At 44.9% G+C, this 16,548-nt stretch overlaps 2 protein-coding genes across 2 annotated transcripts; both read left to right on the forward strand.

Annotated features, from left to right (window-relative positions):
- Positions 1-3,227: 3,227 nt before the first annotated feature.
- Positions 3,228-3,751, forward strand: N7474_004984 (uncharacterized protein; the record flags this gene model as incomplete). Its single annotated transcript, XM_057196399.1, has 2 exons — positions 3,228-3,411; positions 3,471-3,751. 2 exons carry the CDS (start codon positions 3,228-3,230, stop codon positions 3,749-3,751), a joined length of 465 nt encoding a protein of 154 aa, XP_057053795.1.
- Positions 3,752-4,828: 1,077 nt separating this feature from the next.
- Positions 4,829-5,569, forward strand: N7474_004985 (C2H2-type zinc finger protein; the record flags this gene model as incomplete). The annotated part of the gene is made up of 1 exon (XM_057196400.1): positions 4,829-5,569. One exon carries the CDS (start codon positions 4,829-4,831, stop codon positions 5,567-5,569), a length of 741 nt encoding a protein of 246 aa, XP_057053796.1.
- Positions 5,570-16,548: the final 10,979 nt, after the last annotated feature.

Below are 16,548 nucleotides of genomic sequence, written 5' to 3' on the forward strand. Positions count from 1 at the left end.
GGAAGTCGAACAGTTACGACGCCTAAATCGAATGCCTGGATTTAAGCACATCTGGTATGCGAGACTACCCTTCTAACGTTATAGTTCTATCTCCTAAAATTAATTCTGCAGGAAAATGCTGACGTAATATGATATAGTCTTGAGGCCTTTGGAGTCCACAATGACACACCCAAGGAGACTTCGTATTCATTTACCTGGGACTCCTCTCGGTTGATATCCATAAGCGGTGAAAATCCAGATTCCAGAATACATTTTCCTTCATTTGGGCAGCTGCAAGAGCTTGATATCAGAGCCGCGTGTGCTGAGTTACTGGTACTACCGAGTTTACCTACTCTCAAATCCCTTTACATCGACTTCAATTCTCGCACAGACCTCAGAGACGACACTATAGCCCTTGTTGACTTAACACATTTACCCCAGCTGTCTTGTCTTGAGGTGGCATGCTTGGAATCTGACAACCTGATATTGCTTGGCTCCCCAGAATCCCTGAAATTTCTCTCAATGGTTTGCTCTGTCATTGGAGCGAGACTTCACTCTGCTTTATCTAACTTAGGAAAATATCTCGAAGAGTTCAAGGCAATATACTCAAGCTTTTCATATGATGTCCATCCTGCGGGCCCAATCACTCTGGATCTGTCACATTTGACGTCTCTTGAATTGAAGGATTCTGTGGGACTCCTCCCTTTGCTGTTTCCCCGAGGTCTGTCTGATTCGCTAGAAAACGCTATTATCAAAATTGGCGGGCAAGATATCTACAAATTAGCAAAGGCTGATTCGAGTCTCCTGGCGGTGTTTGAAAACGAAGATACGGTGAGGATGTCAAAACATGAAGGTTCTATGTCTCTACTAAGACGTTTACTTGAAGCCCTTAGCAGTGAGTAGATTAGTTTATGTTTACTGTAACTATAAAGTACAATACACAGTTTTAACTCCAAAAGCAATAGCTGGAAACTTGAACAATACCGAGACTGGTGAGCCGCGCTCTACAGGTCCTTTCCAATGACAGCAGTTTCACCGTAGCTACTATGAATACTATAAAGTCCGTAACGCAGTACTGTATTGGTGGAAGAATTGGAAAGATTCTTATACTCTATATCGCCCAAGACGCGCCGTGGGAATATAAAAAACCATATCCGTGTCAGAATAAATTCACCAGCCTCAACTGCGCACACGAGGATGTGTTGGCTATATGACACTAGGATCTGGACCATTCTCGCTATGTGGGTCACATCACGAAAGCGTAGATAGCTCACTGTGTTCTCGCAATAGGTCGAGAAACCTACTGTAGCCTGCGAGATAAGCTGCCCTACGGCTGTTAACAAATAGCCCTTAAATTGCTACATGGCCTCCAAAAAAGACCGTACAAAAAAGTAAAACAAGTGACCAAGTGGAAAGAAGCGTTTACAGTAAATGGTCAATCGGTCAATTACACTTCATTGTACTCGAACGATGAATTCTAGAATCAAGGAACTCAAAAAGACCAGCTAAACCCTTAGTCACTTGGACATTCACGATAGTTTCAGAAGTAGATCTGTTACGGTACCGTATAGAGCAAGTTCCATGCATTTCAGTTCCAATTTCTCTAGTAACAGATACCGGTGCTGGGTGTCTGACACATCCACAATGACGAAAGATCGAGAGAGGAAATTATTTCTAAAGCTAAAATTTCAGCCTGATCGTAATAATAAGACTACTGTAAACAGGAAATTCCGGTTAGTGCATAGCTCAATTCTCAACCGCCAATCAAACACGTTTCCAGCCAAGAATACTATCATATCTTCCACCTTTACCGTCTCTTAGTATTGTAGAGACGCGAGGGCATTTTGGCGCCTCTAAGATCACTTGCCATTCATCACCGAGACAGATCATTTTCAAGGCGCATATTGGGATAAGTGCACCCGGCTCCGATATCTCCCCTCCTATTCCACAAACAGATGATTTATCCAAACTGTAAATCTTCTTATCTCGAACGAAACTGTATTGTGTGCGTACTGATCTCCTTTCGAAAAAACGTCTAATCACCCGCTTCGGGAGTTTGATGATTTCATCTGGGCATATAGCATCACGCATATATAGTACGATCTCTGGGATGAGCATCTTCTGTTTGTTGGGGCCTTTAAGCCTAGTCTCCGGAAGGGTAACCTGGAGCTTTGCTTTATTATATCTGTACCCCGCCTTCAAACACTGAAATAGTAGATCCTTAGAATATTGTACATCACCCCGCCAATCATTCGTTACTAAGAGGATATGAAGACGTGAGGAATCTCTGTACCCTGGAGTTCCGAATTTCCCTAACTTTGGGCCAATCAGTGCGGGGCTAGCTCCCAATTCAACAGCCTTGTCAAGCCATTCATCTTTTTCGAATATAGCTCTCCAAAGCCTATTCTCTTGAGTTTCGTTCTTTAAGAAAATATCCGCTGCATTTTTAGTGAGATTAGGGCTCAGCCCTTTCACTACAATGTCAAATATTTCTTGTGGGATTTGTTTCAATAAGCGCATTTTCTCTAGGAGTAAAATCTTCAAGAATGTAGGATGTTTGATCATTTGGGATAGCAAAGTAGCAAATGGTTAGGAGCAGGCACGCTTCTTAAAGAAGACCTACATGACAATGACCATCCAAATGAGATTATGCTTTGAGTGCCGTCTTGTCTTTTTCGACATGCTTGTATGAATACAAGAAGTATCTATTCGTCTCTTGAACACTATTATTCGTCATATGCCACAACCCTGTTTAATAAATCAATAAAGTGAAGTACAATATCCACCCGTTGCTTTTGTCAATGTAGAATGTTGTCACTCAAAAAAAAAAAAAAAAAAAAAAAAAGGATCTAACGGAACCGGCCTCCTAGAAGTTTTACAGGTGACGAAAAGTGTTATATTACACAATTATTCGGTCAAAATTGCTAGTTTCTTTCAGTATCGGCATCGTGGGTTCTCGAATAAGATGGGCCACAATTGTTGAACGGAAGATTAGAGCAGCAAAACAATCGGGGGTATCGAATCAAATATCGAGATGGGACATCTAAATATCCTGATCGATTATAAACTTGTAATACGGAAATTGGTCTAGACGCGAGTAATGTCAATTTAAACAGTATTGTGAACGAAAAGTAATCAAAGTAATCATTTGAGCTTATAAGGCTGCCTGGAGCGACTCATTCCCCCCAATTGCTCCATAACAATCGAAGAAGTCTCAATTTCTGTCGCTGCCTTGAATTTCAATCAGAATGCGGCCAATAACCTATGTCTCATCCGTATGCCTGTTAACAAGGCTCGCCGTTGGTAATTCATTTGCTGTTATCAATAACCAGGGGGTATGCAGGATATGGTCTGAAGGGAACCACGGCTGCACCGGCTACTCGGAGCCCTTCGCCAAATTCGACGGAAAAGACTGTTCGAGTGAGTCCTTACGTCTTGACGTCCACACAGGCTTATCTTCACAGACTAAGAAGATGTTGACTAATCTCCAGGATTTTATATAAACGGGACCAGCACTGATGCAACGGTGCTCAAGCTTGACATTTGTGGTACGGAGAATGGAGGACAGGCTGCGTGGGTGACTGTGGACAAAAACAGCAGTGTTTCTTTTATAAATCAACAAGGAGAAACTTCCAAGTGCGTACTTGATAATGATTTCAAAGTTGGCAGCAAGTGTAAGGACGACAACACTGGTTCATCTGGGTCTAGTTGTTCGACAACTAGTTTAAGACAACATCCAGCCCAAAACACCAATACCTGCGCTTGCAACTAGAGAAATTGCACGGCAGTTGAACATTATATCCATGAATTCTGTGTTATAGTAAATTTACACCTTGGAACGATGATGTTATCCTCTAAATGTGAAGTGATTAATAGTCTTGTATTGGTTTCTTTAGTTACAGTACTTGATTCCTATAGTTCATGTTCCGAGAACAATAATTTAGTTGGTTTAGTGCAATTGGGTCCGTGTCCACATCTGACTACTTGGTTACTTGTTTTGCTGTTCTGAACGGGTGTGACTGGGCAATGCAGCAATTTTACAAATTACTCCCTCACATAGCTGTTGGACAGCTACGTCGCAAGTCTTTTTTATTCGTTGAACTCGACCTAGTGCACAAGCTTTTATGTAATACTGTCTTGTAGCGGACTAGCCGCAATGAGACCCACTAGATTAGAATTTCCAGATAGAGGCCTGCGCACAAGGATACACAAAGGTGCAGTATGTTGAACATTAATTTCTCGATGCCAGTTGAACCGATATCTCAGAGAGGGCTTATATAGAATCAACGCAGTCAATGCTGAACAGAATTAAATTTCTCCACTTAGACATGTTTATGGTCGCGTCATAAAGGCTGCAGCGGCATCGCAGCAGATGAAGGTAATTGCTAACGGATGAGGCTTTCTGTTGGTTGTGTGATACCGGTTACCGCATTGCGCCGCACAAAGTGAACGGTAGGGAGAAGACGCTCATGCATCCACTGCCCTTCGGCAAAATCCACCGAGCAGATGGAATTTTCATCTTATATCATCTAGGAGACGTTATTGAAAGTTGCCGTGTTTGATATATTTTGTTTAATGCTATTCGACCCGACATTTTTAAAAGCTGGTAGGCACGAGGGGATCGTCTGCAAGACAGTAAATGTCGGTTGATATCTTGCCCAGACTCATCCTCTAGAGTCCACACCAGCGTTTCAAGGCCAATGCGAGTTCTGGATGGCCCCAGATTTTCGTCCATGTTCCAACGTACTTCAATACCAGCTCTTATATTCAGAGCTCCCAAGACTCTATCAGCCACCGCTTGTCGGTGAAAAGACGCACGTCCGCCAAACCGCCGTAAAGTACGATTCAGATGGACGGCCTGTCGTCACTAGACAACACCCTGCCGTGTGACAGCAATGGCCACCAAGAGCAGATTCCCATCTCTGACTACCTCCAGAGATATGACGCGGAAAGTCTCCTTAAGAATGAAACCGATTTCCCCTTCCAGACACTTATTCAGTCTGCTCCCAACCACTCCTGTTCCCACCAACCGGACTACCTACCTGAGTCTACGTCTAGTTTTCGCATTGTCCGACCAAACTTTTGCCAGCTGGAACAGATGTCCAACTCGGTGTCTATGTGTAATATGCTCCCTGAGATACCCGAAGACGAGTCTATAACACCGCAGACAGTCACACCTCTGCAGGCTTTCCCTTTTGCAGCAATAGCTACTCTTTCCGTCTCCTGCTTTGAGTCGCCGCCCAGAATCGCCACTTCCAATGCGCAAAATTCCCTGATTCCTATCCGACCGTTGAGAATTTCTTTCGGCGCCAATACGCCTTCAAGTCAGTTCTACGAAGCACAGACTGAGTCTGACAAGAAAGGCCACCTCTCCGCAGCGGGTAGTGAGATTTTTCTGACACAACAACAAGGCCAGGTCTTCGGTGGGCGGCCCAAGAAGCAGCGTGCATGTTCTAAACTGAGCCGGGAAAACGTGCGCTCCATTGTCAAAGAGGCGCGGTTCAAGTGCAAGATACTCGAGTGCAACAAGTCCTTCGGGCGCCAAGATCACCTAAAGCGGCACATGAAGATCCACACCAAGAAAAAGTGATATGTCTGCTGGGTGTCTGGGTGTCACCGCGCTTTCTCGTTGCGACAACCAAACGCCCACTACACAAAGACACACGACACACCGTGCGGCCACAACCTTTACGCCACCAGTCTCGATAAGACGAGCCTGTAGTACAACTCTGTATTCCGCGCTACTGACGCCTGACGGGCGTTCGCTCTTTGTCAAACAGCCTTGAGAAATCGACGACCGCCAATAGTATGGCTTACGTGTCCGGGATACATATATGAAGCCCTGTACTATTTCTGAGCTAGTCGTCACCAGGAGGTGGGTGGTGATAGTGTCAATGATGGGCCTTTTTATTAATACTGCAGAGGGTGTCTTGAAAGTGCAACCCCAAGACAAGGTGTCAAGAATTGGACTCTCACCGCCTGTTTCCTATTTTGTATTAGTCTATTACTAGTTAGTTGGCTTCCTAAATTGTTGGGCATCCTAGAGTGGTTTTGAATCAGAGATTTATTTATTCGTGATTTGCATTTCCATTACGGGACGTCCGTACGGTCTAGATTTTCACACAAAATCTCCATTGCTTTCGTAGGAACCCAGATATTCCCGCTCGGTTGTTGGCCTTTTCTTTCACTAAGCATCATTTATCGTAAAAATGCGCTACCGTATGTAACAGGGTTCGATGTGCGTCCCGGACAAATATCGAAATTTCTGGACTCTGTTATTAGATCTTCGGCTATTTCCGCGCTCGAATACAGGGACAATACCTCTTCCTACCGGAAAATACTGTCGGACGGACTGGAACCGCGGACGAATTGTCCAGCTGAGCAGCAATAAATTTACAACTCCGTCTGCGGATTACTTAACATTCCCTAGAAGCTACGTAAGTGACTGTTGAATCAATTACTGTACCAAGAATGCATTGTCGAAGGTATCAGAGACCGAGAGCCGACATGAGAACTCAAAGCGTGGTCAATTTTAATACTGTTTTGAGCAGGACTCCTCTCGCTGGTTCGAATTGTTGATCGGTCCGCACAGGAAAGGACAAAGCAACGGAAAGGAAGCAACTACCACGGTCATCTCGAATAGGAGATTGCTAACGCGGGCGACATCAACCGGAGGGTGATTTCCTAGGAGGTCCGACGTTGAACACCGCCCTATATTATCAAACACCAATCCGCGGACATCGGACTCAGTTCAACAGACTAATTGTAGCTAATTGAGCAGATGTGAAAAGAGAATGAACCAAAAAGAGCGGCGCAACTAGTGGCTATGTTAACTTGGGCCGGTAAGTGAGGGTTGGTCGTTCCCCTGGTTGATTCAGTATGCCATGCATTCCACCATCATCCCAATAAGTGAGGGTATCCAAACAGGTATAATGGGAATTTCAGATTATTCGGTTCTGGCCAACAGGATATTAGTTCTGAAACCCTAGGCTACTATACCAGTTTAAAGTAGAGGTGTCGATTCCTTTCCTCTCATCGTCTCACAATCCCGCGCATGTTAAGTCCTTTCTTTTCTTTGTTCGAGAGTTGCAAGGTTGAATTGCCGCCGCGTCACCTAGAGCTCGCTACAGAGCAATATAGACATCCTCACCACGAAAGGCACAGCTGAGACAATTGCAAAACTGAAATCATTTACGATTGGGTTACAAGACCAGATTATCAGGTGAAAGAATGCTGTTAAAACTTCCACTGGACTTACTATATGTCATCCTCGACTTTGTAAGGGTATCAAGTTTTCCACAAGTGAGAGAGCGGACTGACACATCCTAGCTTCCAGAGCATGACCATCTTTGGAAACTCTGGAACACTTCAATCTCGCTGCGGCCATATGTGGCTGAGAGATTATTTCGTCAACTGGACGTTTTCCTTCAACCAAGAACTACTCTCAGTTTGAACGGGAGGACATTGCAGGCCAGGGCAATCACAACAATCCTACAGAGTATGTCATTGGAAATACAGAAAGTTAATCTTGGCTGTCGTGGGTGCCACCTACCCATGAACCCTGGAAACCTGGCCGTGTTGAAGAACTTCCCGTAAGACACCATGTCCTTCTCCACCTCTCCCTCTTTTTCTTTTTAGATGCTTTTCTCGAATATCCATATTGAAATACACAGCTGTGACACGAAATAGTACCCAATTTGTGCAAGGCAGCCAACATGAGCACATGCAGCAATTATCGTCCAACAACAGAGTCCCTTTGCGAAACAATGTGCTCGACATCCCGTTGAGTCTAGGGATATATTGTCCTTCATTCTGGCTTTTGCAAGAACTTGAAATTCACAGTGAATCTGCCGGATGCTTGGCGTTTCCTCGCTTACCATCACTCACATCCCTTTCTATCGATTTTGATTCTCACGTTTCTCGCTCGCATCACTGCTCGGTTCTAGTGAACCTAGGAAATTTTCCACAGCTCTCTCGGCTTGAGATCGCATGGCTAGAAAATGACAACCTCGCACTTTATGGCTCAACGGAATCACTAAGGTTATTGGTTTTGAACCACTCAATTGCTGGAACAAGATTTGCTTCCATGATTTCCAATCTGAGTGCCAGTCTTGATGAGATCCGCATTAAGAGGTCCATTCTTCTGTTTCCGTGGGTACCTTGCTTCCCACCTGTGAAGCTTTCCAATCTTAAAAGGCTTGAACTGGAAGATTCAATCGGATTTCTTCCTTTTCTTTTTGCCAATGAAATTCCAGAATCCATGGAAGAAGCTACTCTCTCTATCGGGGACCAAGATTCCATTCAGTTTGAAAACATCGTTGCAATGCTCCTGATCCATGTTACAGGTGAGGAAGAAATCATCAGGACCACTGATGGAGAAAGTTCTTTCGCTCTGATAAGGTATATTCTTTCATTTTTAAAACACGAAGACGCTAGGAATTAATTGGACCCTGTGGGAAAAGTTTTGGTGCCGGTATGGAACTTGTCATTTCTTCCCTTGGTAATTACCAATATGCAGGATACAACCATGGAGTGTGAATATGCTACTCTAGGCTAGTTAATATTATATTTTTAATAAATACCCAATCCTGCGAAATCCTAGTGACCACCCGGTTTTCGATATGGCGGTCGTTGCAATTAAGCAGACTAGATCAGAGCCGGAAAACGAAGCCTTCCCTTTGGTCATCTGCACGAAGTGTAATACATGCGCCAGTGAGGACTTCTAATGCATGAAAATACGCTTTGAAGAAATCTACTATGCTAAACAAAGATCGACCTTTAGATCTGCAGAGCTGTCACAGGCCTTCGTGGCATAATTTTCATCCGGATTGTTGTAAACCTGATCACACTGCTCGACATTTTGAGGACAGGTAATAGTGGTACAGTTTTTGAAAGATGGCTCAATACGTATTCCATATTGCATCAATGGACTGCCATTGATATTCGAAAGATCATAGAACACCGTTTGTAAGGGTAGACAACCAGTGTCTATATTACTTGGGAAACAAGCGCTGTATTCCACCTGAGTTATATTGGAACTTCCTTTCTGGACACCAATCTTTAGAGAAGTCCCTTTACCATCAACCGTGAGGCGATATAAATCAGAAAAGGTTTTTCCTGGTGGAATAACTGTATCAAGATACGTTACGTTTGCCACACCTTCTACATACAATGGGAAAGGGCAGTTATTTCGTAGATGGATACCCCCACGGTGATGGTAAATATCTTCAGCTGCCGCAGAAAACTTCATGGAAATGGATACCAAAACAATAATGTAGCAAAATAGCCCATTTATAGTCATTGGAAGCATCTTTGACAAGAAGCGTTGACATTCGAGATGTAGTCTCATCTCGTTCTAGTATGCATGGTTTCAACTTCCTCTTAAAAAATGGACCAGGAAGGGATTTTATAATCGGAATTTGATGACTCCTCTTTAGAAACCATGAATAGAACAAAATTATATTAAATATTTCTATTGTGTGCATCAAGTGCCATTTTGAGAGGGCATAATAATACCTTTGGTTATGCAACCCGTGGTAATTGAAAGTCGCGTCTTTATTAGCGATCGGTATCCTTGAATGCTTCCCGCGTAATTTCTTTCGTAGGGAGGAAAGAAACGATAAAGTAAAATAAAATAGGAGAGAATAAAAGAGAATATATATTAAGATAACAGCACAATAGAACTATCCCATCGGGATTTCAAACAACAAAGACACAACATCTGAGCTCCTAGCAGGTTTCTCTCATCTGGTATTCAAACACTGAGTGACTGGTTACTTTACAGACTCCACGATCTATTAAAAAATTATTAAACAAACTTTCTTCTTGCAATAAATTCTCGTTTTCATATGTTTTTGTCTTGACGCGACACACAAATATATCACCAACCTACCGCTTGGAAAGATTGATCGCCAATTTGCTTTGTTCTTCCACCTGCTCCTCAGCCAGCAATTCACCATTCATTTTCAAGCATACAATGGTGCACTTGTTGGCGTTATTGCGTCTTCAATGCATGAATACAGTATCAAAATTTGATTATTCGAACATCTGATCAATACATTTTCAACCCCGCCGAGCCGTGACTAAGATAAAAAAAGGGTGTAAAGCGTGTCTGGATTCGAAGAATAGTGCAACAACAATTTTATTGTTGGGAAGTTCAAGAGGACATATGAACTGTCGAAAACCCTTCGGTCGCCTAAAACCTTTCCCGTAACTTTTACCAACAGGAGAGTCTGTCCATATATCTTAGGTATTGGGATAATTAGGTAGGGGATATAGTTTTGTACACTCAGATCCAAAAACCTCACACTCGTTGGTCTTTGTTCAGATACTAAACCTTTCTGACCAACCACAATCCCCGAAAAACATGCTCACTGTTCAAAATGCCCGTAGAAACGCCTGAACATAAAAGCTCTATGGATGTGATATCTCCCACCACTTTCGGATACAGTCGATACGTTTCCAACGTTCAAGATCCCCAGCAAGATTCAAGGATCCTTACGACCAAGTCACTACCCTCTTGTTCAATTCTACAAGACAACTTCTTTCATAACTGGGCAGGGTTCTGCACACAAAATTCCATGCAGAACGATGTGGAATTAGACGACGAGTCGAACAAACCGTTGAGGAAATTTCAGAGTAAGATGCATTGAACATTTGACATTATTTTATAAATTTGATTTAGTGAACCGCTCTCTCCCATCCATCCCCAAGACAAGACATTTATTTATCCTCTACTAACACAAGGCAGCAACCTCATATGTTTTTCCCAAAACCGTATCACTTGCACCAAGGAATAACGAGCAGATACCGCAGCCAATGAATTCACGGAGTCGAATTTCCAAAAGAACAAAGACAACACCATGGTTCCGAAGCTTTGTGAAAGATTACCTCGGGCAGGTAGCACAGGGGTACATTTCACGCAAACGACGCGAGTATACCCACCGCGCTAGTTCACCAATGAATATAAGACGTAATGGAAAGCCTTTTCTTCACGCGATACTCAAGCCAGTGAATGGAGAGTATCTTGAGGATCTTTTTGGTAGGTCCAATTCCAAAACATTACCATTGCTGCTCATTCGAGGCGCTCAGGAGCTTCTTGTCGAATTTTGGCAGCGGTATGGCCACCTTCGACCACTCCAATCAATAAGTCCTCCGAAAATCAGGGTCAAAATGAAACTTCTTTACACGAGTTTATTTCGAAAACTGTGTATCACTCAGGCACAAGACATAATACCTTAATAGTGGCATTACACTATCTGATGAAGGTCAAGCCGCATGTCAAGCGTCTGACACATGAAAAACTCCAAGAAAAGTTTCCGTCAGAAACATTACAATTCGGACGCCAAGTATTTCTGGTAGCACTGATACTAGCTTCCAGATACTTAAATGATGAAAACATCACCACAAATTCATGGAGCAGGATATCCGGGATCAGCAAAGTGGAAATCCAAAAACTTGAATTATTGTTCCTGAAAACAGTAGGTTGGCGCCTTCATATTTCCGAATCGACCTTTCACCAGTGGCGTGAGATAATCTATAAATTGATCCGAGATCCTGAGTGGCAAGGAAATTTGCCTATAGATTCTGTTGTTCATGAGGATCAAGGAAGATCTTCGCAAGAGGGTATGAATGAATGTACGAAGTCGATCTTTTGACATTTACGATCTCTTGTATTCTTCAAAGCAAAAAAACGTATTTGCCAGAAAAGAATTGAAATTTCTTCTGGTGCCATTTATCAGTCTTTGTTTTTGGCTTTCTTCAAGAGAAATGGGAAATTTACTGTTGGTATCACCAGCTAGGTAGTGTGTACACATTTAACAGTGTTTATGCTCCTAAAGCGAAAGTTGATTGATTCATGTCTCTCCTCCATCTCTGTTCGTCTCCGGTTCTAAGATACCCCTTAATCCCATACGCCGACACTCGGCGGTTACAACACCGGAGCCGCAGCTTATCGCAAGACTGCCTATGCTAAGCAAAGCAATGTTATCCCTCGGTCGCTAGCGGTAAGTTACTGTACCGCTAGATTGTTCTGACAGAGGGATATGTCCCGACATTACTTTGCTCAAATGAATACATTAACAACATATTTGACCTCTATTTGCGTTGAACTCTACATATTACGTTCGATTTAAGGGACTACCGCCATATACACTCGGATTCGAAATTGGCTTCCATGTTTACTCTCACACATATACACTATCTCTCCCGGGCAATTACAGGCATGCTAAAGTCTACCCCAGTTGGTCCGTTAGTCAGAGAGGCAGGCCTAGGCCCAGCGGAGGCCCTGCTTGAGGAACGACAGCTAGGCTATACGACTCGGCTACTTAGCCTACCAGATGACCACCCAGCCAAAAAGGTCCTCCCAGCGAGCTTTCGGGAGGGAGATCAGCACGTCCAACCTGGGGAGCAGACGCCGGGAAACCGAATGTGGGCCGGAGCCGACAGCAGGGGACCGTGGTCCCTTGGACAGCATTTAGCCCGACAACTGGCCAGCATCCTCCCAGCAGATCCTTCAGGAGGGTTTGAAAGCGTAATAAAGGCATCAAAGAGCCAGTTCCCAGGCCAAATCAGAGTCTGGAGCACAGAAGAAGCCCACTCTGCTGCCCAGATAATTCAACCCGGGGAGGCTCTTTGGTCGGACGGGTCCAGATTAGAGAACGGCAGGTCCGGGGCGGGGGTTGCAGGCACGACTTCCAGGGAGGTTGGAAGACCCGGGGCTTCCCACTAGGGCTAGGACAAGAAGTCTTCGATGCAGAGCTCCTAGGAGCCCTACAGGCTCTACGGATCGCAAAGCGAGTAAGGGGCAAAGGTCCTATTACAATCCTGCTTGACTCCCAAGCAGCCATCGCGAGGCTACAGCATACACAAGCAGGGCCAGGGCAAGCCCTAGCAATTCAAGCCCATACAGCAGCCCGGGACCTCCTAGCCCAAGGCCGTGAACCTATTATCCAATGGGTCCCAGGTCATACAGGGATAGAGGGAAATGAAAGAGCAGACCAAGCAGCAAAGCAAGCAGCCAGCAAACCCGGATCAGGCTCAGGGGGACTGTCCCTAGCGTTCACTGGCAGAGCCTGTACAGAAGCGGTTCAGGCACGCAAGGAGGGCTGGCTCGCGCGGGCTCTGACAAAGCGCATCAAGCAGAGCCAACGGGACTACCGGCCTCAGAAAGGATGGCAACTAGACCCCTCCGCCGACGGGCATCTAAGCAGCTGGCTAGTCGCTACTACTAATTAAAGACGGGACACGCAGCAATTGGGATATATCTTCATCAAATTCAGGCCCGAGACAGCGCCGCCTGCCAGGGGTGTGGAGAACAGAAGGAAACTGTGCACCACCTACTTTTCGAATGTCGGGAGTGGCGACACCAGCGGGCGAAGCTCTACAGTGCTTTCGAGAGGGATGGAATCGCCGGCCCATCTGCAGCCGAAGACTACCCAGAAGGAAGACTTCTAGGGGAGCCTAAAGCCCCTAAGGCCATTCTACAATTCCTAGCGACCACAAGGGTAGCTTTGCCTGTAGGGCATCTCCCGCGAGCAGTGGAACAAGCCCGGCAAGACGACGAGTGGGGGCTGGAAGCTCTAGAAGAAGCAGACCGAGTCGGAGAAGGATAGGGAGGGGTAGCCTGGGCTCACAGCTTAGGGGACACCCACCTGCTAGAGAAACCGAGGAGAGCTCAAGAAGCTCGAATGCGCTACGCAGATAGGCGGTTTGGGGCGAGGAAAAGGATCAGAATGTCTCATAAGGGGTTATCACCCAGGAACTAATAGGAGCCAGGGACTAAATAGTAGCAGACCAAGGTCTGGTAGACGTCCCGGCCTCATGGCATGTGGTCTATCATAGCTTTAGGGCTCGGTATGGACAATAAACTTGATTTAATAATAATAATAATAATATACACTATCTCAAATACTAACATCAAGGCCACGGCTTAGGCTATCAAGGAGGATGCTTGGTGAGAGAGCAATTTGATACAAAGCATAATTTATATGTCAGAAACCAGTGTGGTGAAGCGATTATAATTTGATGCGACGCGCTCCGTCGACGTGCCGATTGAACCTCACTGCTGGGTAGAGAGCAAATGGGGAAAACTCAGCTTCAGCACCTTTCAGCCAATGCAGGGCCTCCCTTTCCTCTAAATATTAGACCTGGCCAAAATATCGTGATTGTGTACATGTATGGCAGTACAAAGTGCCGTGTTTTTAACTTCTCCGTGACTAAATCGTCAGGTTACCATGTGCTGAGCCAACCACACTTGGAGTGAGAAAACATGGCGATGAGGTCTATTGGGCATCGTTGGGATCTCCTTCTGCAGCGGTGCTCCTGTGTCCCTCTTTGTAATCACTCTAAATCGATATAATATAGTGTATGTATGTATGTAATCAAGTTTATTGTCCTTGCCGAGCCGGATGAGCTATGGAAGACAGTGCGGTTCATGAGCCTATTGATCGTTCGTTCGAGTCCAGGATCGTTGGGATCCAGGAACTTCGAATGCGTTTTCCTCGTCCCATTCCGCCTAATTGAGCAGGGCATTTGGACAGTACTCATCACAAGGGTATTCCTGTAGCGCTACAATAACTGTGGCTAGAGGGACCTGTAACTTTCCATGCCGGCCTCGGATTCGATGGCTAGCTCACACTAGCCGCGTCATCATGTTCAATATCATATTGTTCCCGTTTCCGAAATGGCCGGACAGTGCCGGCGTCGACCAGGGAGGGGTTTCGAGCAGTTTGCTGCCCGCAAGCAGCATAGTCATCTCTCGTAGGCACATCGGCACAATATATTGGTTGTAGTTGTTGTCAGCAGGTAGGCAGAATATTGCCAGCATGTCTCTCGTGGGCAGTTTGTAGCTGGGAGAAAATCGTAGTCACGACAACATTTCTCATTGTCCGGTCCTTCCGATGCGGATAGCTATATCTATATCCTGTACTCTGGAGGTCCTAATGCAATGTAAAATCGAATAACCTGAGACTGAGATGGCTAACATCTGTTCGGATAAAGGGCTGTCTCTTAAAATAGAAACGGGCCTACCGGACAGTAAATCAAGTTATTCCGGAACACAGTTCTAAGTCTCAGGGCAAGGTACTGTATAAAATAACTTACAGGATCACTCTTGACTGAAGGTATCCAAATCTTTCTTTCTTCTTAACTTCTTAACTTCTTAACACATTCCCTAACATTATCTACCATGCCTATTCCCTGCCATACCGCTAAAAACAGGACCGCTAAGCGCGTCCTTGCTGGAACTGAACCGGCGACGGCGACTACAAGCCTAAGGTATGTCCTGACCTAGATAAGCAATAATTCAAAGAAATGGGAAGATGTTAAGATAGAGTGAAGGCGATTTTTTCCGCCAGATACAGCGAATATGCATGACTCGGCATCTGTCTGTCCGAGCTGGTCGCACGCCGCCATTACCAATGCATTATCGAAAACTAAAGTCCAAGGCAACTCGTGTAGTTGATGAATATCATTAAAGGCCCCTAGGGTTGGCATTGCTTCGGATGAACAATCTGTGAAAAGTAAGGAATATTTTCGTCGATCCAGGTTAAATAGAAAAAATAGAGCAATTTTCGTCAACGAAAAGCTGCCCGTCGGGTGAGAGCTGATGACTCTGCGCTCTCATTATCGTTCAGTAAGCGATCGGAGCTAACTACCAAAGGATATTTTCCAATGACAAGACCTCATTTTTTTGATTCCCACTTCCATTCCAGGGAAGCCCATTTGCAACTGTCTCGAACCGCTTTGTCATGATCAAGATCTAAGGCTCGCTGTACCTTGGATGCAATATCACCGAAATCCACATGCGGAGGAAGGGTGCCAGTTTTCAATAGCTCACTGCCAAGTGGATCTAAATCCGAGAAGACAGCGCAAAGATGTGGACGTTTGCTCTTCATGTGGTCAACAAGTGAATCAAGGTCTTTTTCAGAACAGGTTTCGTCCTCTCTTTCAGATATTAGTTTGGTCAAATCCAACAGATTATCTCTTGAATTGACCTTCCACCAATGGATAAATAGCCTTTGGTCCGACTAGCCAATGATTGAAAACATTCTTGGACGCGATTCCCAAACTTGAGCAAGGTCATGGATTCTAGAAACTCTTTGAGACATTCACAATCCTCTAGCTCGGCGTCTCTTCTTTTTTTCATTTCGCTTCTTGGTGGAGTTGGGTTTACTAAGGAGATTTTATGGAAGACCACGATGCATCATTTCTCTTGGGAAGATGTCCTCCTTATATGTCAGTTGTCAGTGGCAGCAACTTTCACTGCGCAAGTGTGCACGTACTGGTCATCCTCAGACGGGATGGTCCCGGATAACACGACATTGGTGTTTTCTGTTGCCCACTAAGGCGGTCACGATTAGTCTGCTGTCCTAACAAATGGATGTGTGGGTCAGATCAACGTGGTTCATTTGAATGGCGCATCTTCCCTCTGTCGCGAGAATGGAGCTTGCTGAGGTAGAAAACATGCGGTCATCAACTGCGTTGCAGTGGAGATCGACAATGTTGAACAGAAGAGTGGCATCCAATAGTGCAGGCAGTTGGTCGAGTTTAGATACGTCTGAAACTGAA

The sequence above is a fragment of the Penicillium riverlandense genome, assembly GCF_028828495.1.
Source record: "Penicillium riverlandense strain IBT 135883 chromosome Unknown utg000003l_segment0_segment0, whole genome shotgun sequence".
Lineage (NCBI taxonomy): Eukaryota > Fungi > Ascomycota > Eurotiomycetes > Eurotiales > Aspergillaceae > Penicillium > Penicillium riverlandense.